The sequence below is a fragment of the Mangifera indica genome, chromosome 6 (genome assembly GCF_011075055.1).
Source record: "Mangifera indica cultivar Alphonso chromosome 6, CATAS_Mindica_2.1, whole genome shotgun sequence".
Lineage (NCBI taxonomy): Eukaryota > Viridiplantae > Streptophyta > Magnoliopsida > Sapindales > Anacardiaceae > Mangifera > Mangifera indica.
The window spans coordinates 8284271-8310160 of record NC_058142.1 but is presented as its reverse complement, the minus strand read 5'-3'; the positions used below and the strand labels follow the sequence as shown (position 1 = coordinate 8310160).

General features: G+C 32.2%; 1 protein-coding gene across 1 annotated transcript; it reads right to left on the bottom strand.

The window, feature by feature from the left end:
- Positions 1-9850: 9850 nt before the first annotated feature.
- Positions 9851-15512, bottom strand: LOC123218470 (putative hydrolase C777.06c). The gene is made up of 12 exons (XM_044639934.1): positions 15158-15512; positions 14545-14672; positions 14339-14451; positions 13876-13917; positions 12929-12984; positions 12696-12772; positions 11953-12072; positions 11222-11298; positions 11059-11122; positions 10908-10958; positions 10789-10837; positions 9851-10714 (listed from the first exon to the last, which is right to left on the bottom strand). The coding sequence occupies exons 1-12, from the start codon at positions 15318-15320 to the stop codon at positions 10596-10598; spliced, it is 1059 nt and encodes a 352-aa protein (XP_044495869.1). The 5' UTR covers positions 15321-15512; the 3' UTR covers positions 9851-10595.
- Between the last annotated feature and the right edge of the window lie 10378 nt (positions 15513-25890).

The following is a 25890-nucleotide window of genomic DNA, read 5'->3' as shown; positions in this document are numbered from 1 at the left end:
AGATGGTCCTTTTACACACAAAAATAAATAACAACCAATAAAGAAAAAGGCAAATTACCTTTTGGTGTACTCATGAGTGTTACATCTCCATTGTTAATTATTCTTACAATAAAAAATACCTTTGAATCTAATAACATAAACCCTTATAATCTTTACTTCATATATTCACTTTATCTTCACATATTTCCATCTTCACCAGATCTCTCCATTCTTACCATGTTTTTTTTTTATTATTTAATGCAACATCCTTCAACTTTCATTATGAATATGGACTATTGTTGTGGTGTTTATTATTGATTAAGATGAGTAAGTTTTTTTTTTTTTTGGGTTATTAAGCCATGTAAGCTAGTTGAAACACTTGCATTATTAATGTTTTATGAGTGTTTTAAGTTTAGTCTTAATGTTTTTTCATTAAATCCATGGGTTTCAACCAGAAAACTAGGTTTTTGAAGCTTAAGTTTTCTTGTCGAAATCTTTGGTTTCATTGAAGAAAAAGGTTTAATTGTATGAAAAATTAGTTAATAAATGGATGTCAGTTAGACTAAACCAACAAAGGTTTGTCCATTTGGTCAATTGAATGTTTAAACCAAATTAACTCAAATTTAATGTAAAACCTCTCCCAATTGAGTGCCCTTTAAACGTTACCAAAAGGGAACTTAGAAGATTCATGTTTGGGAAGTTTATATTAAAAAAACATACATAACTTGAAATAATAATATTTCTATGTGCGTAGAAGTTTTTATTTAACTTTAATAACTTCATCTATTTAAAACTCATTTAATATGTTCAATATAATGAATTAAAAATTGTGAAAACAAGAAGTATTAGTAACATAGTGCATAAAATAAAACTTAAAGATTTTTCTTGGTCATATAGAATTATAAACTCTTGAAGATAAACTTATAACATTATTAACATTATCTTGACTTGGTCCTCTCATGTCATGACTGACTGTATGTTATTGTTTTCTATTACTTATTACTTGCAAAACATTATTTAAGATAAAATATATGTTAATCACTCAGTAAGTAATAGATCCTTGTAAACCTCATATCATATGTCAATGATCATCCTTAATGCATGGTTGCAATATCCTTTCATTGCAACTAACTTTTAAAGTCATCTAGACATCTCAGTTATTCATGCTATAATGTAATGTATGTATGAAAACAGTTATGCAACTAATGAGAAAACATTTTATTTTCTTTGAAACATTTTCTTAAAAAGGTTTTTTGCCTATCGATTAAACTTTTTGAGGCATAAGGGCCAAGAGTTTGACCTTTCATATTTGCATTCCCTCTCTTCATGCACACAACATATGGATTGCGAAAAAATTGCCCTATTGAGGGTGGTGTGCATGAAGGATACCTAATGGTTACCCCACAAGAATGATTTTCATAAAAGCGTTAAAGCATTCACTTTTCATGTAAAACATGAGTTTGTGAGAATTTTCAAGCTTAGATAGCACATGGGAAAAAGTTTCCTTTTTACATATGAAAACACTCATGTTAACTTGAAAAGCATTCACTTTAACTTTTACATGAATTAAACCTTTCATTAAATGTTTTATAAACATGCATAAATCATGATGGTATCTCTACCATAAACTTTTCTATAAACACATCCATAATTCATATAAAATCATTATTAATAACATTTGTGCCTTCTTTTTATCATATTCATGTCCTTCGAGCACTCATTACTTTGTAAGGAGCGTTAAAACAACCCCCAAATGAGTTTCCTTGAAAAATAAAAAAAAGGCAATATTATGACTTGCGTTTTTCAATGTTGTGGCATTCCTAATGCTGGTAACCTATGTTGCAACATTTACTTTTTTATGTTGAAACATTGACATTCTACCAAACGCGGGGAAACTTATGCTATGATGATAAAATCTTCATGTCGTAACATTGATATGAAAACTTGCACTAACAAGTCTAAACCACCAAATTTTAATTTTTAATCAAATCTACACTTTCTAGGATAAAATAACCTCCCCTAACACCACAAACTATGAACAATTGGCCAATTTCCCAAAAATTAACATTAGTTCTCAACATCTTAACTCATGCATACAAAATTATTTTGTTTACAATAATGCCAAATCAAATCATTATTTACAAACTTCTTCAACTTTCAATTTTTTTATTCAAAATTTCCTTTATAATATGATGTATACTCCATATTTTTAATATAATTCAACAATCCATGATAATATACATCCCAATTAGCACAGCAATCACAAGATAAAATACCATATATCTTAATTCAACCTAATAGCAAAGATTTTACTTACCTTTGGTGAATTTCTTTAAATTACCTCTCAAAACTCTTTGATCTAACCTTCAATTTCACCAATTCCATCAATTTAAACATAATCACCAAATTATAAAATTAAGGTTCTTAGATTCTATTTCAAAAGACACAATTTTCATAAAATAAATATAGAACCTTAATTGATCAAAATCACTTTCAATGTCCTTTGATCACTTCAAGAATTCAAAACCTTTGAACAGAAATAACTTAAGTGTGAGAGAGTATGTTTGAGAGGAAAATCATATTGGATGGAATTATGAGATTATTTATTTAATTCCATTCAGAAAGTTTCACACAAACCTCTAGACTTAATTTCCCTTACTTTTTCATTTACCCCTTTGAGTTAGCACCAATCTTTCTTTCATTTCACAATATGGCAAATTAACCAATCTCTCCTTGTCCTCTTACTGATTTTCACCCATAAATTTACATAAACATCAATTACCCTAAGAGTTTTAACCAAAAATAATTTAATAAAAGCAAAAGACTTAAAATACCTTCGATTCATACTTGTAAGTGTTACATTCAACAAACTTCATTTAAATACTTTTACATGAATTCTAACAAAATAGTGTGTTTTATATATCCAAAATAAACAAAATTTAATACCCGTCATACAAGTTTTGGGTTTATTTCTCTTCTTGTGTTGCAGAGGGAATTCTAATTCATATTACATTCAATCCACAAGCATAGTAGAGACATTATTAGACATGTCACAGTGAATATAATGGTGCTTGCAAAAAGTTGTAAAATATACATAATAAGTTGGAGATACTGCATATGTAAATCAACACATAAATTAAGGAGCGATGAGGCAACATGTAACTATCATACTGAGTATGTGAGTGGAGGAAGAAAATTTAAGGTGCCATACAACCAAACAAGCAAAAAGGGATCATATTGCTAAGCACATGGATTTGTTGATTATATTATCAAAGAAAATGTGTTTGGTCCCTCTCTTTTGGCTTTTTTTTTTTTTTTTGTTTCATACATTAACCCTAATTTCTAGCTGGAACCACGGGTTTCAACTAGAAAACTCAAACTTAAAAACAATAATTAATAAAACCATAAATACTGTTCAAACCATTAATCCATGGGTTTCAACTAACTTTTATGACTCAATCAACAATAAACATCACAACAACAAATCTATCGTCAAAATAAAAATTAAAGAATGTTACCTTAAATGAAAAAATGTAATGAAAGACGAGATCTGATGAAAATAGAAAGCGATGAAGATGGAAAGATGTGAGGATTGAGTGAATATTGTGATTAGTAAAGATGAAAATAATATATTTGGTAGCAAGAATATTTAGTTGACAAAGTGCCATTTGTAAAAGAAAAAATAGAATATATTCGTTCTCAGGTCATACCTTCCAATAGTATCATTTGATATAACAATAAAGCTATAGATATAACTTTTGTGTATAAATAATGATATATTATCATATTATTAGATATTATTTTATCTTTAATTTTTAATTATCTAATCATATGATAACACGTCATTATTTATACATAAAAAATTGTATTCATAGCATTTTCCTTCGTATAATTGCTCCGAAATTAGTCAATTTATTAGGTACTTCCTTTTTCATCGCTAAAAATAGGATAGAAATTATGTTTGGAAACTTAACCAAATTATGTAAAACATGATGCAATAATTATGTCTCATTATTCATATATTTTTATAACGATGTTATAAAATCTTTGTATTAATTAGTGTTAAATAATTAATTATTTGTATAAACCGTACATAATTTTTCATGCAATATCATTGGTATTAAATTAACATACTATGGCTCCATGCACATGATGATTTTTGGCCATGAAAATTAAATAAATAAATAAATTGATAGACAAAATCATATGATTTCATGAATTTTTCGTTGCTTTGATTTGGCAACAACCAATGCAATAATAGGCATTAATTTGTTATTATTAAAGTTTAATTAGTTTTGTGACCTCTAATCAAATTACTAGCAAAATGCCCAAATGAAAATCTTAATGTATTTGATAAAATAATTATAGCTTTGATTATTATATTCTGGATTTATCTGTTTGGTGAACTCTGACAGTATCCCAATTATCAAAAAAATTAAAAAAAAAAGTATAATGATACTAATATAAAAAATGAGAGGAAATTTTGTGATTGGTTTGTGTTATTTATAGGTAATTTCGCTTGTGGGAATATCAATTTCTCCTGTTGCCCCAGATTGCAAGTCAAGTTATTTTTTCAAAAGAAAAAATTATATTAAATTAAAAATAATAAAAAGGAAAATTAAATTTTAAATAAAATGGATGAAAGAAATCAAAATCAACATCATTATCAAATGTGAATGTGTGCACTCAGAGTTCACGAGGGACAACCCAAAAGCAGAAGGCCCACAGCTAAATGATTGAATAATTTTTGGGCCCACTTCGATTGTCAAAGATTCACCTACACCCCACCTCCATCATCCTCCATGCACATCCGGCTGTACAATCATCCCATCCGTACACAAACACTTCATTGATGTACAACAAGATCTGTGTGGAATAAAACTATATTTTTGATTTTTTTATTAACTTAAAAAAACATTTAATTTCAGTAATGCTTGACCGTTAAAGATAAAAAATTACTTAAAAATAAATTATTTTTAAAATGATTAGATATAAATTATTATTATATTTATAAAAATTAATAAAGATAAATAGATATGAATAATTATTATATTTGATTGATGGTAATAAGATATTATTTTATTTAAATATTTTTATTTTAAAATATTTTTTATTATATTAATTAAAAATAAGATTATTTTAATTATAAAAATTAATAAAAAATATAATTATCACAAAATTAAAATTATTTTAATATTTAAGATAAAAATAATAATCAAATTATTATTTATATTATCTTTAATAATAATAAATTATCAAAAAATTTTATTATTTATAAATAAAATAAAATAATATAAATAAAAACAAATAAATTATTAAAAAATATTCGGTAACTTTTCTTTTTCACATAAAATAATTGCAAGCACCCGTGAAAAGGAGTCGTGGCTGATTGGAGTAGGGCTGGATTCGAGCCGAGCCAGCTCGGGCTCGAGCTCGGCTCGGCTCGGTTCGAGCCCGAAACGAGCTGGGCTCAGCTTGGCTCGATCGAGCTCGAGCCGAGCCCGAGCTGGCTCGGATTGGCTCGGTATATTTTTTTAAAATTTTTTTTATACAAAACGACGTCGTTTTGATCCATATATATATACAAAACGGTGTCGTTTTGATATAAAAAACGAGTCGAGCCGAGCCGTTACCGAGTCGAACTGAAAACGAGCCGAACTCGAGCCGAGCCGAATTCGGCTCGAGTCGAGCTCGAGCCGAACTCGAACCGAGCCGAATTCGGCTCGAGTCGAGCTCGAGCCGAACTCGAGCCGGCCATTAAAAAGCCGAGCCGAGCCCGAGCTGGCTGCGAGCCGAGCTCGGCTCGGCTCGAATCCAGCCCTAGATTGGAGAGAGTCTGAAAGATTCATGCAGAGTGCGTGACTCCACAATTTCTCTCTCTCTGGAGGAGATCGTTGTCAAAAAGGCAGCAATATTCCTTTTGACACCTGTCATGCCTACCTTCCCACAAAATCTTACCCTGCCGTCCCTACAGACAATGACTCTTCCTAGACCAAGATTCTACCCCTTTCGGCCTTCAAATTTTTTTACTCTCACGCACATTAATCTCCATCACATTACACAATCCAAATTCATGATATTTATTTAATAACATATACTATAAAAATAGAATACATTATGTTTTTAATTTAAATTTTGTTATAATTTTGAAGAAGAATTAGTAAAATTGATGAATTTTTAAAATTTAAAAAAAAAAATTTGGATTCAATCCTCTATTTTAGTTACTATATTTTTTAATTCGAAATAATCTTCTGATTACGTGATAACTTATCTTATATGTGTTACCGAATTATGTTAATATTAAAATAATTTATTCAATAATAAAATATTTTAATAAATTTTTATACTCAAGATAATATGATAAATAATAATAAGGTATTAAAAAATTAATAATATATCTTAATTTTGTTATAATTTTATTTTTATTTATTTTTTCGGATAGAAATGTTTTGATATTCAATTAAATCAATAATTAAACCTAAAAATTAGTTGTGACTACTTTACCCATAGACAATTTTCAAGAGAAAAATGTTCTTGTATTAAATCAAAATTACAAGCCACCTAACTTATCTCCTACACCCGTATCAGCCATCACCTGTCAACATGAGCACCACCACACTGATACTGCCACCACTAGAACATGTGGAAGCCTTGGAGCTTGGCTTTTTTCTAGTGGAAGCCTTGGATCTTGGCTTTGGATTTGGACGGTTGAAACTTTGAATCTTGATAACTTTGTCCAAAACGAAGGGGTAGTCGCCTCCAAATCTAGAAGCAACAACTTTCAAATCTAGAAAAACTGTCTTCGAAGACTACTATGACCACGAGACACATATCACTCAAACTCTCTCTTTCGCTCTAAATAAACCCACAATAAATATCCTAAAAACAACGCAAACATGTCTTTCTTTTAAAAAAAAAAAACGTTTGGTATGTACACCATATAAGATTTATTTTGTATAAACTAAATAAAATCATACAACCTTAATTTTAAAATGTCTACACAGAGGTTATAAAATATTGAATTAAACTTCAGAGTTATAAGAATACCTTTAATGTCATGCAATTTGAATCCAAAAAACCTTTGAGAATCATCTAAAATTGAAGATTTATTATGATTGGTCTTCTACTTTAGAAACTTCCCTTATGACGACTTTCAATGGAAAAAGTTATAACAATTAGGTTTTAGAATAAATACTATCATACAAGCTCACATAAAAAAATTTCTATCACACCCTTGATGTATTGTCATACATTACTTTAAATATTTAATATTTTACTTATTCTCAAACCACAATCATACATAAGTATAACTATAAGCAAAAAGACTATTATGCACTTGAGATGTATATATGAATATTACATAACTACTTTAGCAGAAGTCATAAAATATGTAAATCCATTTTCACTATAGTTTTTCAAAAAAAGAAGCAAGACCTACAAGACCTTTTAAGTGATCTATGGCAACAACAATGTCCATATTTTTAGATTGTAAATATTTTGCTAACCGTATTAACAACAAACAACTTATCATACCGAATAATCATGTCTAATATATATTTAAAATTTTCAATCCGATATGTTGCTAATGAACTTCACTTTTTGTTTTAGCATCTTCAGTTTCTGCTAATTTATATAAGCATCTCTTATAACACTTTTAACACGACTTTATCAACGAACTTGTGATAATAATGGCTTAAGTGTTAAACTCGAAACATGATCTTGCTAACTTTTTCATTGTTTTGTATAAGAAGAAAGTAATGAGTATACAAAACAAAATTTTGATCTTCACCTTGAAAATCTATGTCAAGATCAAATTATTGAATATAATAAATATTATCATAAAATATGTTAGACTAGTATTAAATTATGTCGATTGATGCATAAGATGTTCACATGATCTAACATCGAAAGATTACATGCATTAGTATTCATTAAAGAATAAATTTCATTTGACACTAGAGTTGTCATTTATTTGAAATCCTCTAGTGGGTTAATAAGGTAAACAACACAAGCACCCATAAGTTATATCAAATTATCACCAAACAACCTTGACATGAATACTCTTGTTATGGTTTAACCATTCCAAGTGTATTCATCTCATACATAAAACATATGTAAAAGAAGAACGAAGAAATATTATTTTTATTAATTCATAAACATGATACACTATATACAAATGTATATATGGTAAAATTACAATAGTAGCTAAAATGATTGGCTCTAGAGCCTCAAGTTTAACAATTGGAATATCTACACATCTTAATATAATAGAGATTTGTTCTTGACGACTTGTATTCGGGTTACAATCAGGTTATCTCTTTTGTGATGTTCTTTGAATCAAAGTTGCAAAGTTTGATATTGATGAATGTTGAGATTTTGTCAAAAAGCACAACATTTAGAGCAAAAGATAAAGCAAACAGGCAAAGAGTAAAGAATGAAGAAAATAAAGGAAAAGTGCACAACATAATAGTTGAAAGAAATGTTAATAGCTGCTAGTAGTCAGTGGAGCGCTAGAATTTCTAGAGACAAGTCTTAGATTTGAGTCTTTATCACGCTTGTGAAACCCAATAACTGTCAACCCCTCTATTGCAATGCAGAAGAATAATATTTTCATTATTCCCTATCATAAGCCAGCTCTCACAAATTCGAAGAAAATTATCGAATCAAGAACAAATGAAGGAGAGGGCAACCCTCATACTGTCGCGGATAATCCCTGACAATTACATCATATTTAGTGCAGGCACTCATCAAACTCTTTTCTTTTGCCACTATCTCCACTGTAGCATCAACGCCATTGAAAAGATTTACCCAGTTGATCCATGGGACAAAGTCCCCCACATTGAAACCACCTTGTAGCTCTGTAAATTCCCCTAACAACTTTTCAGCTTTCTCCCACCTTCACCTCCACTATACTTACTATACTTCCTCCGGACAAGTCACACCATGCGTAAGCAAGACGAACATTTCGCTCAAGTTCATTTCCAATGACTGAAAATATGAATAAATTGATTTCTTATATATTATTTCATATCTATAACTACAAGTTTGTACAATGAGGTATTTATATATGATAATTAAGATATAGATAAAGTATGAATGCTAATTAATGGCTAAAATTATGACTGAAATCATGCTAATTGATAGTAACAATGACAATGATGCACAAGTTCCAATCTTCCTTGATAAAGAGTGCAATTTCTTCTTCTCAGACTGTTCTAAATGAATGGACTCTTGGATTACTTAAAAGTTGGCGTGCACAATGGTTCTCCTCTGTCTCCCATACTCACTGTAAGATCAACTGCCACGTCCTTGCAACCATAGAGAATCGTATCACTGATGGTGAATTTTGTCTGTTTGAAAATATGAGATCTCACATGCAAATACCCATGGTGAGAACTCGCTTTCCGCCTGAATGAAGGAGCACGAGAGGGCCATAACGTTGAGTCAGTGAGTGGAGTGAACGATGCGGGTAAAGACAAATTTTGTGGAAGCTTCCAAGATTTGAGTGCTTCGGTGGTGATGGAGGATGTTTGCCGATGATTGAAGGATGATATATCCATTTGGTAAGGTAGATGATTAATGCTGAGAAGACGAAAAATATGCCGTAGATCAAGGAACAGGATTACGAGTATCATATCTGGGTTTACTTCATCTCTCTCTCTCTTTTGAATAAAATATAAGAAATGACCAAATCCGGATCCAAGTACCTTAAAATATTGTCTTGGAATTTGTTTCCTGGGTCAGTTTCAGCTCCTTACAAAATTGGAACCAGGTCCAGAACTAAACCCACTTGTGATAAGCCGATTTCAAATAAGAACTAGAACCAAAACGTCAGGGACTCAACAGGTCCATTCCCTCCATTTGGGTGTTCCATAAATTTCTTCAAAGTTTATCTCGAATTCAAGAAATTATAAACAGTTAAGTGAATTACATATCAGCCAATTTTGTAGTGGTCAATGGGAAACAAAATTATGGAAGGAAAGAGATGCAATCTCTAATTCAACCATATTTAAACGAACACAGCCCTCTGGAAGTTAGTCCAAGCTTGAACAAACTATTTGTCATCATCAAAATCTAGCAGATTTAACCATAAGCACAAAATTCAACCCAGAATGGACACTCAAACCAATCTTCCCAAAAAATTTTGGTGTAGATGGTCCAAAAAATTGTAACAATCACCTTTTGTTGAGTGAATGTGTACCGCCTTCACGCATGCCAAAAGTAGGAGAATCTTGTGTTGACCACTTCCGCAATTATTGTACATGCATTTCGAAAAGGTTTTAAGCAGGTCCCACGGTGACATGTAGTGAGGCAATGAAGCCACCCTCTCTTGTTTTCAAACATGTATATGCCAGGAAAAGGGAAAGAAAAGAATATATAGCATATACTAAAAGTAAAACTTGAAGGATGAGCCAAAAGTTGGTGTTGTCAAAGTCGGAGGACTTTGCCAAAAAGTCATGAGTTTCTTATTTCACCATGTATTTAAATGTTTGGTAAGAGTTGCAGTTTCAACCTTGTGTTTGGTAACATATACGGGAAAGAATGGGGTCATATTGTTGTATAAAAATGTATGATGTTGCAGCTCATTGTGGCCACATTAGAAATAAAGTAAAAGGCTAGAGCATTACTGGCACACACAATCCATCATAACTTAGTTGTACGTCAAGACCTTCTGTGTCCATCAAATTTGTGAGATCTTCACTCACTTTTTCATGGTCCATGAGATGCATCATACCTTTAAAAGGGGAAGATCATAAGTGAGGATGCTCATTAACTTGATTTAATGACAAAACGAAAAGGTTAACATACCGGTGAAAAGTGTTCTCTTTGGTTTGATTTTCCTCACCTCCTCTAAGGCCTGAAAGAAAAGTATAAATCAACAGTTAAAATAAGAGGTATATATCCTCAAAAGAAGTCAAAATTCATACCCTCGGAAGCCCAAAGTGTGTTGCAGAAGACCGATCAGGCCTTAAAGCATCCTGGAAAATTTATTTTGCATAAGCTAAAAGTAATTATAAGGGAAGAAGTATACGATATGTGTTTGTGTTTGTGCACACGTGAAAGCGAGAGAGAGCAGACCATAATCAGGATTTCACAGTCCTTAAGAAGTGGATAAGTTTCTTCTGGTATGTCACTAACATCACTGCAAAGCGTAAGTATAGAGAGGATCAACTTCCAAATCCAGATAAAATTAGGAAAAATGCAAGCATAATGTTAAACATAAGCATCAAATTTAGACAACCTTATGTAACAAACATTGCCAAAACGGAAACCAAGGGAACGATATCCATGGCCATGCCACACTGGTAGAGGTGTAATCTGAAACACCACATTTGAGTCAAGTCAGATAAGATGCATATTAGAACTAAGTCATACTATGATGACTCCATTTCATGTTGAATGCTTCAGTGAGGAAAGCCTAAATCATTATATCTACTGTTACTAAGTTAGATGAAGACATTTTTATTCTATTTATGCAAAGCAAGTTAAATGAATGATTCTTAATGAGATATCCCATTGAAGTCAAGCAAAAATAAGTTGATCGTCTACAGACCAGACATTTGACTTCAGAATTCAAGTTGGATATTAGACGACCTTTAAAATGATCATTATACATCCTTGCTACGTAGAAACCACAAAGCCATCAGAGCTTCAAGTTCTCTATTTTCAAGTTTTCCTCCTCTACTTCAAAATCCAGATATAAGCAAACAAATCCACAATCTTCAAAATTGGTCTGTAGTCTCACTATACAGCTATCAAGCAACTAGGTCAAAGAATTTGATGAATTATTTCAGCTAGGGCATTAATTAATTTATTTTCAAATATTAAACTCATAGGGTTAAGCACATTCAGAAACTTATAAGTTTGAGGGTTGAAAGATTTTCAATCATTAGTGAATAGAAGTCACCTTTCTATCCTAAAATTTAAAAAAAAAAAAAGAAAAAGAAAAAGAAAATTGTGAATATCATTCACCTTCACATCATGAACAACAAATGGCTCCTCGTTTATGATATTGAATTGCAATTCAGAAACTGCAGCCCCAGGGATAATGCTACTTGTATCGACTAGGTAATAATGAGTCTTCTTCATCACCTGAAATCATGTTAACAGTTGAAATTGAAATAGTTTTAAGACCAAATAATAGCTCAGACTATTGAAGTTTCAGACAGTGCCTGTCAGTATCAGTTAATTATCAATTTATCCAGACAAGTAAAAAATTTGACAGACAGTAAACTAAACAGGATGTTATGTAACTCAAAACAATTTAATGGGCATGGTAAAGGCAGAAAAATGAGAGGAAAGAAGCATGAGCTGAGTATTTGGAAAATAAACAGTCATAGTAAGTGGAAAAACTCAAAATTACAACAAACTGTGACCCACACAATCAAAGGCAGCTATGTAATAATTTGATTTATGAGATGGCACTTGATTTGCTAGTTGCAGTTGTCATATCCATCACCACTGAACTGAAGTCGTGATTCCTAGTTGTTAACAGTTACATGACCCAGGATTCATTAACTATGCTTCAATATACAAGGATTCTCAATCAATGTTTTCGATTAGAGTTCAAATGAAATGAAGGCTAATGATAAATTTACACAAAATGTATTAATTTCAAGAATTACTTATTGCATGCAAATAATTTGCATTTTGTGCACCAGCAGCATTAAAATGCAAAAAGCAATAAGAGATAGGATGAAGGATTTGGGCTGGACCTCAAAATCGCGCCTTGCAACATAAATTGGAATGTAAGGCTGTACATTATTTGTCCAGTCACGAAGATCATCAAGACCTGAATAAAAGAGAAAAAGAATTCTATACACAATCAAATATGTGAATCCCTTTCAACAAGAGAAATAACAAGATGAAGGCATAAAAAGTTTAATGCAAATCACAAACTTGTTTATTTGACTATAAAATGAAACTAGAAAGTGTTCATGTCAGAGACCTCCAATTGCATCAGCATGAGAATGAGTAATTATAACCGCATCAATTGTTCTTATCCTGACAGAAATGCAACTAGTTACAATAAGACAAATACCTGACATAGACAAATATACCATAATGGAATTTAAAAAAAAGTACCACAACTTAACAATTTCAACCTTCTTTGGATAATTAAGGCATTAATAACTAAATTATCGGCACTGTTAATAGAATGTAAGGACTGGACTCCCATCAAGTTTAGAAGCAGGGTTAGAGTTTTGTGACAATGGATCAAAATAATGAGGAAATTATAAACTGAGAAAAATCTTATACCAATATAGCATGATACTCGAGTATAGCTAACATCGATCTCACGATCTAATACATAGCTTATTTCTACTCCTCAGTTATGCTTCCAAAACAGATAGTTATTATTGTTTAGGCCAATTATAAATGCATAATTAATTATCCTAGCATGTGCACATTTACTGCACAAACTAATAGGAAAAATCAAATATTTATATTTTCTATATATACAATTTAAAATGCATAGAACAAGTTTGGATGCTGATATCGCGATAGAGCCCACAGAAATAGTGAAACTACTATAAGAAAAACCAAGAAACTCAAGGAAACAGCAACATAATGCTAAGAAAAGAGATAAAAAATGTGCTACAGTAAGTGCAAGTGTCTCTTCAAGCCAATGAATTCAAATATTCAAAAATTATCTTGGAAGACTATACAGGTTCAATCCAAGATCTTAAATCCAATTCTAATACCTTTTCTTAAGTGCCCTGACACCTAAATCATATTCTCTTCACATGCAATTTTTTTGCAATGACTCAATAGCCACATAAAATATTCTCACATCTACAATCATATAATCATTGAACATAATGGTCAAACGATGTCTATCTAGATTGAATAGAGAGGCTTAAAAAATTCTAAATCAATGAGATCAAAACTAACCCATAAGCAGGAAACCATCGTAGAGCACTCTGGTAGAAAAACCTGCAAAATGAGATTAAAAGAATGAACTTAAAAAATAAGCAAAAGAGATTGTGTAGGAAAAAAAAAAAATGTTGCGTTAATAGACACTTTCGCCATATTTCAAGAGGCCAAATTCAGTCATAAGGAATAATAATTCATTTTTCCCTAGAAATAAGGAACAAATTGGACAAGCAATAAGAAAAACATATTTAGTGTAACTGCAACTTCAAAAACATTGACACATATATATTACAATTTTAGCATATCTTATAAGAAAAACTACTGAAATAAAACAAATACACTGCAAAAATAGTTGAAGTGACAAAATTAAAAAAAATAACAAAATTTCAAAAACAGGAGTGAACCCTTGAACTTCGTTCATTTTCTTTCTTAATCATGTTCGAACATAAGCATGGACAAAGGAGAAGAATCTTTCACTTACTTTCCAGCATCTATCAGAATGTTGCGTCTTCCAGATGGCCCAGGGTAGCGAATGAGAATACTAGTGTTGAGTCTCCTATTTTTATTACCAGGTTCCACAGCTTTGGTGCAGACCTGCGATAAAAATCTTTGCCATCCATGTCACTAAATCTAATCATGAATATAATATAGCAAAGTGGCTCAAGAACAGACATTTTGTTACAATACCGGGCATTTCTTTAAAGGATCTGTTAGGCAGCTCACACGAGGAATCCCTTCACTTGTTCCCGTCCCAATAAATATGATTTCAGATTGATGTGAAGGTAACTGAACTCCAAGATCCTTACTTACTGAATCTGTAATGCAGTGCGGGGTCAACTTATAAGCATCTATAACAATTAATGGCTGCATAATATCCAACAAGCTTCTATAACATTTTATAATAAATCATACCATCAGGCTCCCTGAAAATAACACTGTTCTGCTTAAGAATACATGTGAACGAAAAATTAAAGCAACACTTTTAGAAGAAATGTTTCTTTAACAATGCAGTTATAGCCAAAGAGGAGATTATTGCAGCCAATGCCTGAGCTTGACGAATTCAAATATCTTAATCAATTGAAATATAAGGCACATGAAATTCAAAACCATTGTCACCGTAAAGCTTTAAATCCAGTTGCATCATTTGAATTCACGAATCCAAAGCAACCATTCTAAACCAGAAAAGATAAATCAAATCTCATATAGCAATGTACTAAATAATGAAGAAACTAATCAATTGCATACAAAAAAGACAAAAATAACCATTCACATACCAAGAAATTAATAAAAAAGAACGTACTAGATTGAAAGCAAGCATGGAGAATCCTCTTGAACGGGAAGAACCCAATTCGTGGAAAGGAAAGAGGAGAGCTATAGAGAGATATTTGGCACCGATATGGTCCAAAAGAGGACATGGCAAACGGGGCTGGCCTCACTGACCCTAGAAACGAAACCATCGACATTCAAAGCACAAAGCTTTTATTTACCCAAAAAAGAAAAAATAAAAAATAAAAAATAAAAAGCTCAAAGCTTTTAACCGTTTTTCAGAGCTCGAAAAGAGAATGGGAAATTTTAGTATTCAAATTTACGAAAGTTTTCACTTTTCGTTAGATTTGTACGTAAAGTTTTGAGGCATAAAGACTGGCGAACGGTGAAGAAAGAAACAAGCCCGACTGAACCGGGAAAACCTGAGGTCCAATTATTGGGCCAGGAACAAAGCATTCCAGACCAAACATAATTTGAGCCTGAGACGGACTTGGACAAATTTCTTGTTCAATAAGAACATCATGTTTACGACTGTTTAATCCCAAAGCCAAATAAGAGCCAAAATGAGTGGTGACATATTTATTGAAATGACGCGTTTCACCGCAATGGAAACGACATTGATTCAACATATTAAGAAAGACCACAAGACTTATTCCCATCCAATGATTAATCTATTTCCAACGGGATTTTGAGAAACATAAATACCCATTTATCATCTAATATCTGTTAAATTTTTTTATTAGTTATAAAAATAAAATAATTATTTTATCATTAATATTAAAATAAATAAAATTATATTTTATTTTCTTCTTTAGTTTTAAAAAAACTAATAATTTTTCTATTCAAAAGTTTAAAAAATTATATTTTTCCCTTACTTTTTCTTCGATCTCTGATGATTAGACTTCGATCGAAATTGTCGTCATCTGGTCCTTCTCCCTTTGTCGCCGCCAATGATGCCAAACGAAGGTCAAAAAAGTCCAAAGACGAAGAGACCAACTTTTCCAGATCTGTTGCATTTTCAGTCAAATTGGCTCTAGAAGAAGGTTTCATCATGCAATATGTCTTTGTTCAAAGCTAAATCGATAGAAAATGCGATGGATTCTTATTGGTTGGAGCTGGTTCGAGGAAGTCTATCTGTCTTGAGGATTAATCGTGTTAGGGCTTTGTTGGCCTTTGTCTAGTGTGATTGGCAACGACGAAGAGAGAAAGATGGGATAACGATAGTCTTGGCTAGAGTCCAATCATTGGAGAATGAAGGGAAATAAAGTAAACCCTAGTAAGAGGAAAATGTAACTTTTTTAAACTTTTGAAAGGGGAAATTGTTAGTATTTTAATCTTAGAGAGGAAATGAGATATAATTTTATTTATTTTAATATTAGTGATAAAATAATAGTTTTACCCTTACAATAAACAAAAAAATTTAATAAAAGTTAGATGATAGGTGGGATATGAGTTTTTGAAACGTTATGAGTTGCATTTTTAAAATGGACTAAACCTTGGGTGAGAATAAGTCTTTTGGCCTATTAAGAAAATATAAAATTGTTTGATTTCGTTCAAAGTTTCAATCTAATATCGACCTCTCATCACAATTCTTATATCTAAAATCTTAAATCTTTAATCTTTGTCATATCAACAACTAATCAATTGATTGATTTTCCCTTACCTATAGGGCTTCTTGTTTCAATTCGTCCATTTAGTTGATATTGTTCTTCTCTGTGTGTTTATATTGTCAAGTTAGGTAGAATAAGGTTTGATATGAACTAGATATCCATCAGACAACCTCTTTAGGAATTTTTTGTCAATTAATGTTATATTATGCATGTCTAGCTTTTTAATCTCTTTTTTTTTTTTTTTTTTTGAGTTAATTGCTTGATTAGAGGTGTCAATTAGGTCCAGCTAGCCCATGACTCGACCTAAAGCCCAAGAACATGGCCTAGCTCATATTGTAGTGTGCTGGGCCTTCTAGATGGGGTTGTAAGCCTAGACACAAAGCCTGTGGGGGGGCTCGGTATTGTTCACATAATATTAAAAAATTTAAAAATTAATTAATAATTATAATATTAAAAATTAATTTTTTATTAGAATAATGGGTCGGTTTGTTTAAAGCCCGAACCCATATATATTAGGCTAAGCTGTAGACCTTATACATCTCATAGGCTGGTTTGGCCTGAAGGCCTACTATCGTAACAGGCTTTAGGCTCAACCCAACCTATGGGCTCGATAGGCTAGGTTGGCAGCCCATGGACACCTCTACATTTGATAAGTATACTATGAATGTAGAGGTGTTTTATCTTAGCTGACGTAACATCCCTTTCTAGCAAACTACTCTCTGAAGAGATGACTTCTTATACTCTTAACTACTTAACATGAATAGTAATAGAAATAAAAATGACCTTTAACTAAATTCATAGCATCAATAACTAGTATAAAAGGAAGCATACAAAAAATGTTCCAAATAACAAAACGACAATAAAATGTGTGTAGCATGTAAGATCTATTCTATATTATAAAAACATAACATAATATAAATTATAACACCCCACTTGGGTATATACTATATACCCTTAGCGGTAATTATCCTCAAGGGACGTGCTACTTGTGAATATTTAAGTTAAAGAGAGACACCAATTTAATGTTCACGAAGAATAATATCATAAATTTATTATTAATAATTAAAAATATTTATTCCAAGGTGCTTAAATCTCATAAAATATTAACTAAGATAATAAAAATAACTATAGCTGGGTATACAACTCAACATTGCAATCCAATTGCCTTCCCGTCTGCCCTGCCATTTCTTCTACATGCAAATACAAAACACAACACACAATGAATACTAAGGATGGCAATTTGGATCCGCTTTTAGGGGCCCCGACCCTCCCTGACCCTAACGGGGAGGGGATTCTCCGATAAAAATAGGGAAAGGGGCAGGGATGGGGACAAAAAAAATCCCCATAATCGGGGATGAAGATACATATGTCCCCGCCTCGTCCCGCCCGACCCTTTAAATCTAATATATTAATATAATTATTTTTGAACTATTAAATTCTATAAACTTTTAATTTATTAAAACTATAACTTTAATTTGACTAATTTTTAAATTATCAATTATCAGTTTTTACTAATTTCTGAACTATTAATCTAATATATTAAAAAAACCCCAGAGTCTCATTATCATAAAATGCAAATGCACCAAATTAATTATATTTCAATTTCAAAACTTAGTCAGCCAATCCACCAGGTTTTACAAAAAAAAAAAAAATTATAAACTTGATAAAATCAATTAAAGTGAATGAAAAGTGTTAAATTTAATGTTATTACAAAATTACCCTAAATCACATACACATTTACTAAAAACTATAACCTTAATAATTTTTATTACAAAATTGCCATCAATCTTTTAACCCTAAATTTAAATCTCCTTTTTCTTTCATTTTTTGTTAATAATAAAAGAAAAGCTTATGAAAAGAATATTGGTACTGAAAATTTCGTCTTATTCAAAAATGAGAAAAACATTGGCTCTTAAATAGTCTTACATAACAGCTTAACCAAGAAATAAGCAACCCACGTCTAACAACTCCTAGAGACGTGGAAAGACTAAAACAAACAGAAAATACCACCCTTAACAATAGGGATATTATTTGACTAGATAACTGAACAACTTAACATTTTCCTCCCTTAAACTGAATGCCTTAAACATCAGTTTATATCAGCTTCAGAACAAACTCCTAAGGCTGCTCTCAACTTTAAGAAGACATCTAACTTCAGAGGTTTGGTCATTACATCAGCTAATTGGTCTTGTGTGCTACAATAAACTAATTCTCCAGAACCAGCTTTTGTGAGCTCTCAAAGAAAATGGAAACACACATCTATATGTTTACTACGACCATGCATTACTGGATTTTTTGACAGCTTAATTGCAGAACTACTATCACAATAAATAACAGTTGTCTGACCTTGACTCAAGCTCAATTTATCCAACACTCTTTTCAACCATACTGTCTGACATGCATATGAAGCCGCAGCAATGAATTTAGCCTCAGTGGTAGATAAACTAACAACTTGTTGTTTTTTTGATAGCCAAGATACAACTGTTGAACTCAATAAAAAAAATATAACCTGGTGTGCTTTTTTGATCTTCCAAATCCCCTGCATAATCACTGTCTGTGTATGCAACAAGTTCACTATTTCCTCCCTTCTTATAGAAAATTCCAAAATCAAGTGTTCCTTTCAAATATCTCAGCACCTTTTTTGCTACTTGTTGATGAAGCTTAGTAGGATTCTCCAGATACCTACTAATAAGACCCACTACGAACATCACATCCGGTCGAGTAGCTGTGAGGTACATGAGACTACCAACAATCTGTTTAAAATGAGTCTTGTCTATCTTGACACCTCCTTCATCTTTCACGAGCTTATAACCTGAAACAATCGGATTATGAACTGAGTTGCTTCTATCCATTTCAAACCTTTGCAAAACCTCCAATGCATAGTTCTTTTGACTAATAAAAACACCATTAGATTTTTGCAACACTTCAAGACCCAAAAAATACCTCATTTTGCCAAGATCAGTCATGTCAAACTCATATTTCATAAAGTTTTTAAACTTAGAGACCATCAAATCATCATTTCTAGTAAAGATGAGATCATCAACATATAAACTTATAATTAAAATTTTACCTTATTTTGCTGCCTTGATGAAAAGAGTATGCTCATAATCACATTTCTCAAAACCTGCCTTTATGAAATAGGCTTCTATACAGCTGTACCATGCACGCGGTGCTTGCTTAAGCCCGTAAAGTGCCTTCTTTAATTTATAAACCTTGTGTTCATGTCCTTTTTGCATATAACCACAAGGTTGTTCAACAAAAATTTCTTCATTCAGCTCACTGTATAGAAACGCAAACTTTACGTCAAGTTGATAGATGACCCATCCTCTTTGAGTTGCAAGAGCCATCACCAAACGAATTGTTTCCATACGTGCCACGGGTGCAAACACTTCTGTATAATCTACACCTTGTTGCTGAGAATATCCCTTCATTATAAGTCTTGCCTTGTACTTGTCAACTTCTCCACTCTCATTAAATTTGGTCTTGTAAACCCACTTTACTCCAATTTTCTTTCCACCTTCAGGTAACTCTGTTAATTCCCATGTGTCATTCCTTTTTATTGCTTCCATTTCGACATCCATGTCTTTCCTCCATTTCTCACTTTTTACAGCATCTTCAAAACGAATGGGATCAACAGATGTAAACATAGCCAACTGAGTTTCATTTTCTTCTTCAGAAAGTCCTTCTCCTATTTCGTAGTCTTGCATCCAAACTGGTGGTCTTCGACTCCTCCTTCCATTCGAACTAGATGAGTTCTCTACAGCCAAAGAATCAGAGGAGAAATCCTTCTCTTCTTGTACATTAGTATTAAGATCAGATTCACCCCTATTTCCATTAATTTCAGCTACTTCTTTCTCTTGATCACCCTATTCCAAGTCACAGACAATATTTTCCTCATACTTCGTATCCCAAACCCAACCCTTGTCTTTTTCAAACATAACGTCTCTGCTTATTATGATCCTTTTGGAAATAGGATCATAAAGCCGATAAGCCTTCGACTCCTCACTAATTCCCAGCAAAACACAACTTAAACTTTTATCATCTAGCTTTGTTCTTTTATTATCAAGTACATGAACATGAGAAAGACAACCAAAAACTCTAAAATACTCAACTGAGGGCTTGACTCCACTCTAGGCTTCTTCCGGAGACCTATTTTTTATGGCCAAAGTCAGACTTCGATTCAAGACATGCACTGTCCAATTGATTGCTTCAGGCCAGAAGGTTTTGGGAATCTTCTTTTCTGAAAGCATACTGCGGACCATATTTATAATGGTTCTGTATTTTCGTTCCACGACTTTGTTCTACTGTGGCGTGTATGGAGCTGTTAACTGTCTCTGGATACCATTCTCATCACAAAAATTATTGAATTCTTGTTATGTAAACTCTCCTCCTCGATCAGTACACAAGCCTTTAATTGATGTATTTGTCTCATTTTCAACACAAATTTTAAACCTTTTGAAGATATCAAAGGCTTTTGTTTTTTCTATTAAAAAGAAAACCCATGTTTTTCTACTGAAGTCATCAGTAAAGGTAAGTAAATACCTTTTCTTGCTATTGGAGATGGGTTTGATCGGTTTGCAAATATTAGCATGTATTAATTGAAGAATTTGTGATGTTCTCCAGGTGCTTTGCTTTGGAAACGAACCTCTTTGTTGTTTTCCTACTAAACAATCCTTACACAGCCTTGAAGGAAACTTTAATTGAGGTAGACCATTCACCATTTTCTTTTGTTGAAGAGTTTTTAAACCAACGAAACCCAAGTGTCCATATCTGTAATGCCAAAGTTGTACCTTATCCTCAATAATTGAGTGAAAACAAACAGATGATAAAGGTTGAGATATTGCTTGTAGTATGAACATTCATTTTTTAGACATCTTCGTGTCCATGATCAATCCTCTCTCATGATGGAACACTTTATACCTTCCATGTTGAAACATAATAGTAAGCCCCTTTTCCTGCAATTGTCTTATGCTCAACAAGTTGTTTTTCAATTCTGGTACATAGAATACTTATGTAATAATCTGTGTTGTTCCATTCACTTGCAACCTCACGTTGCCCTTTCTCATTACAGTCAAGCTTGTGTTGTTGCCTAGCATCATCGAATCTCTGAAACTCTCATTTAGATCTGAGAAATATTCCTTCATTCCACACATATGATTGCTACATCCTGAATCAAGGTACCACACATCTTTTTTGTTGTCTTTGTTTCTATCCATACACGCCATCAACAACATTTCTTCTTGTGTCTCTGCATAATTTGCCTCTTTCTCCTTACTTGGACATTCCCATTGAAAATGCCCAAGTTTATGATAACAGTAGCATTCCACTGTGGCTTTGTCAAAGTTTTGTCTACCTCTTCCTCATCCTCATCCTCATCCTCTACCTCTAACACTTGTATGACCTCGACCGCTTCCTTCTGATTGATCTCCATAGGTGACCTTCAAAGCATGTTCTTCTTCGATGTGAGTACTCATACGTTGTTCATGTACAAATAAGTTACTTTGCAATTCGTCAATGGTCAAAGTGTCTATATCTTTAGACTCTTCAATAGAGCAAACCACATAATCAAATTTGGGAGTCATGGATCTCAAAATCTTTTCAACGACAACAACATCTCCTTTGTTCTCACCATTTGCTTTCATCTTATTTGCTATTACAAGTGTACGAGCAAAATACTCATTTACAGATTCTCCTGCTTTCATGTGAAGAACTTCAAATTCCTTCTGAAATGTTTACAGTTGTGCACGCTTGACTCGAGTTGTTCCTTGATATTTTTGCTTCATAGAATCCCATATGTTCTTTGTTGTATCCTTGTTAAGGATCGTTTCCAGGATTGAATGATCTAACGCTTGAAATAGATAGTTCTTTGCCTTTAAGTCTTTCAGCTTCTGATCTTCAATGTTCTTTCTCTGTGCATCTGTAAGCATTGCACCTTCTGCTGCTACAGGAATTCCACTCTCGATTAAGCCCCAATACTCCTTTGAACATAAGAAGTTTTCCATGAGCATTGCCCAATGATCGTAGTGCCCATCAAACTTTGGAATTGATGGCTGCACAAATGAACTCTCTGACATCATTGTTGAAGATTGATGTTTCAAATTTTAATCAAGCCCCATGATTGAGCTCTGATACCAAATGTTAATAACAAAAGAAAAGCTTATGAAAAGAATATTGGTACTGAAGATTTCGTCTTATTCAAAAATGAGAAAAATATTGGCTCTTAAATAACCTTACATAACAGCTTGACCAAGAAATAAGCAACCCACGTCTAACAACTCCTAGAGACGTGGAAAGACTAAAACAAACAGAAAATACCACCCTTAACAATAGGGATATTATTTGACTAGATAATTGAACAACTCAACATTTTTCACTCCAAGAGTCGTACACTCCCTCTCCCAGCCAAAGCTTCGATTTTTCACTCCACAACTGCACACTCCCTCTCCCAGCCAAAACTTCTTTGTCTTGTAGTTGGAGGTAAGCTTCTTCCTTCCATCTTTTAATTCTTCTTCGTTTATCCATATGTAAATTAAAGTATTTTTCTGCTTGTCAAGTTTGTCTTCATATTAAAACAGTAAAGCTCTCTGAAAGTTCTTGAAGGTATTTTTTTTGTTCATATACCTACACATACACAAACATGACACATGCACACACACATCAGTACACACCATTTAGGTCTCTTCACTAAAGCACTGCCATTTCATTATGCTGAGCCTAAGTTCATTCATTTTCTTTTACCAAGAACATGCTATTGGAATTTGTACTGTGATAAATTCTCAAATTATAATTGGAATTTGTACCAAGAGCATGCTCTCAATAAAGACAATTAAGAAGTTTATTAACAAATTACTCACTTTGTTATGATTCTATAGATTTCTTCTGCCTCTTTGAGTATGCTTAGACAAAACTCAAGATTCAAGAAATTTTCATTTGATAGTTATTTTCTAAAATCAATTTTAATGAATACAAAATCATTTTCCAATGTTTCCTGGAAACAGAAACATGTTTAATTGTTTTCATTTCATGTAGAAATAGTTCTCAATTTCTTGTTTTCTTAGTGCTATTTATTTTTCTTCAAATTAAATTAGTTAAAAGTTAATAATATTTAAAATTGCTTTATAGATCCTTGGGTTGTAGAGGTGTGAAACTTAGTTTGCTATTTCATTTTTCATATTCATATTTTGTATACAGATTTGTGAAACAATATTGGATGGCAATTAAACGATTTCCTGGTTCCCTTTAATTTTGTGTATTCAGTATGGTTGAAATGTGTTTCTAGTTGTACCTTTTATTCTTTATTCATCTTTTTTTGCTGGATTTCTCTTACTGTCATAAATTTGATAATCATTTCTCTTACTGTCATAAATTTTATTCTAGTTGTATCTTTGATTTTGTGTATTCAGTACGGTTGAAATGTGACTTGTGCATTATAATTATTCTTATTTAAGTGCTTGTATTTGTCCCAAATTTTTTGAACTTAGTTTTAGTATAAATAAAGTTTATTGATTGTGATTCACATTATGGGTTTTAGTATAAGTAAGTCCACATCGCAATAGACTTCATTCAGGTACACTGGAGGCATTGATGTGTTCTCAAAATTGGTTATGGGCTGACCTAAAAGGTAATAAAATGAATTTTTATCAACTTTTATGTAAAGTTAATAATTATTAGATTTTGTCTTTAATTTTTTTTATTTTCTTGAAAGGTGAAGAGTCTTGTTCGACAATCTACGATGATAATGATTCAAAAGATAGTAAGTATTTTTCATTAATCTCTAAAATATTGGTTTTTAAAATATTGCAAGAATTTATTACCTATTTTTTAACGTGTTGTAGTTGATAATTGATGACATGGATTTGAGTTTCACTGTCCAACCTTGATGTTTCGCATATAAGTGGATTTCAATTTTCTAGTCTATTTTAATTAGTTTAATATTTTTAATTACAAATTCGTTAGTATTTCTTATATAAGCTGTTTTTAAATTAATTTTGCTTTTAAAATTGATTATTGCAGGTTAGTTTTTAAAATATTATTTTGTATCAACATGAAGAATTAATGATGATATCAACAAGAAGAGCTACTAATGAAGAGATTAATTATTGCATATTTTTAGATTTTTCAGTTGTGACATGTATTTTTCTTGAAAATTTTTGCAAAAAAGTAGCAGATAGGCCAAGGGATCCAGCTAAGTGGATTGAGATTGCTGATGTTGTAGCAGCATTGTCTATTCTAGTTATTGCTAATGGCGATGTCTTTGAGTATGATGATTTTCAATGCATTAAAAGTGCTACCGGTAGATATTGTCTAATTGTTTTCTTATTTCTTCAAACTTCATAGTGTGATGGAATTGGCAATTTCAATGTATGAAGCAATGATTTGGACATTTAATTATACATCTTTTATTTTATAATATAGGAAAATGTGCTTGAAAGATTTAAATATTTTCTATAAAAGGTGGAACATTATACAGAAGTTGTGAAATCTTTTTGATATATTTTTGTTTAATTAATTTCATTCTAATAAAAAAGATACTTTTTTGTAGTTTCGTAAAATTTATTTATCGATTATTAGAATTATTAATAATGCACCATTGAAGAGTGTATATTTATAAAATATTGAGAAATTAAAATTTATTGACTTGGGTATGGGAAGAGGATTTTTCCCCTTAGGGACGGGGAGAAGATGGGGAGAGGATTTTTCCCCGCGGGGACGGAGAGGGGATGGGAAGGGGACTTTCCTTCGTGAGGAGGGGACGGAGATTTTTTGTTATCCCTGTAACGGGGACGGGCTGAGGACGGGGATTAATATCCCCTACGAGACGGGGACGGGGATTGATATCCCCTCCCCATTGTCATCCCTAATGAATATAGACACTCAATAAATGTTCATGATTTTGATGTTATTCCTTATCAACTTTCTTGATAGTCTCACCGTCAAATGTTCCTTAGGTGCAACTGGCTAGACACCCATCTCAAGTGTCTCTTATGCACTCGTATTGGAAAGGGCATGCATCTCAGATATTGCTTACATCCATTCCCATTGACTTGGACATCCATCTTGAGTGTTGCTTACAGCCCAGAGATGCCCGTCTCAGGCACCGCTTACATCCTCATTGCCTATTAAGTTAATTTCGCTTTCATTACTTGAAATCAAGACA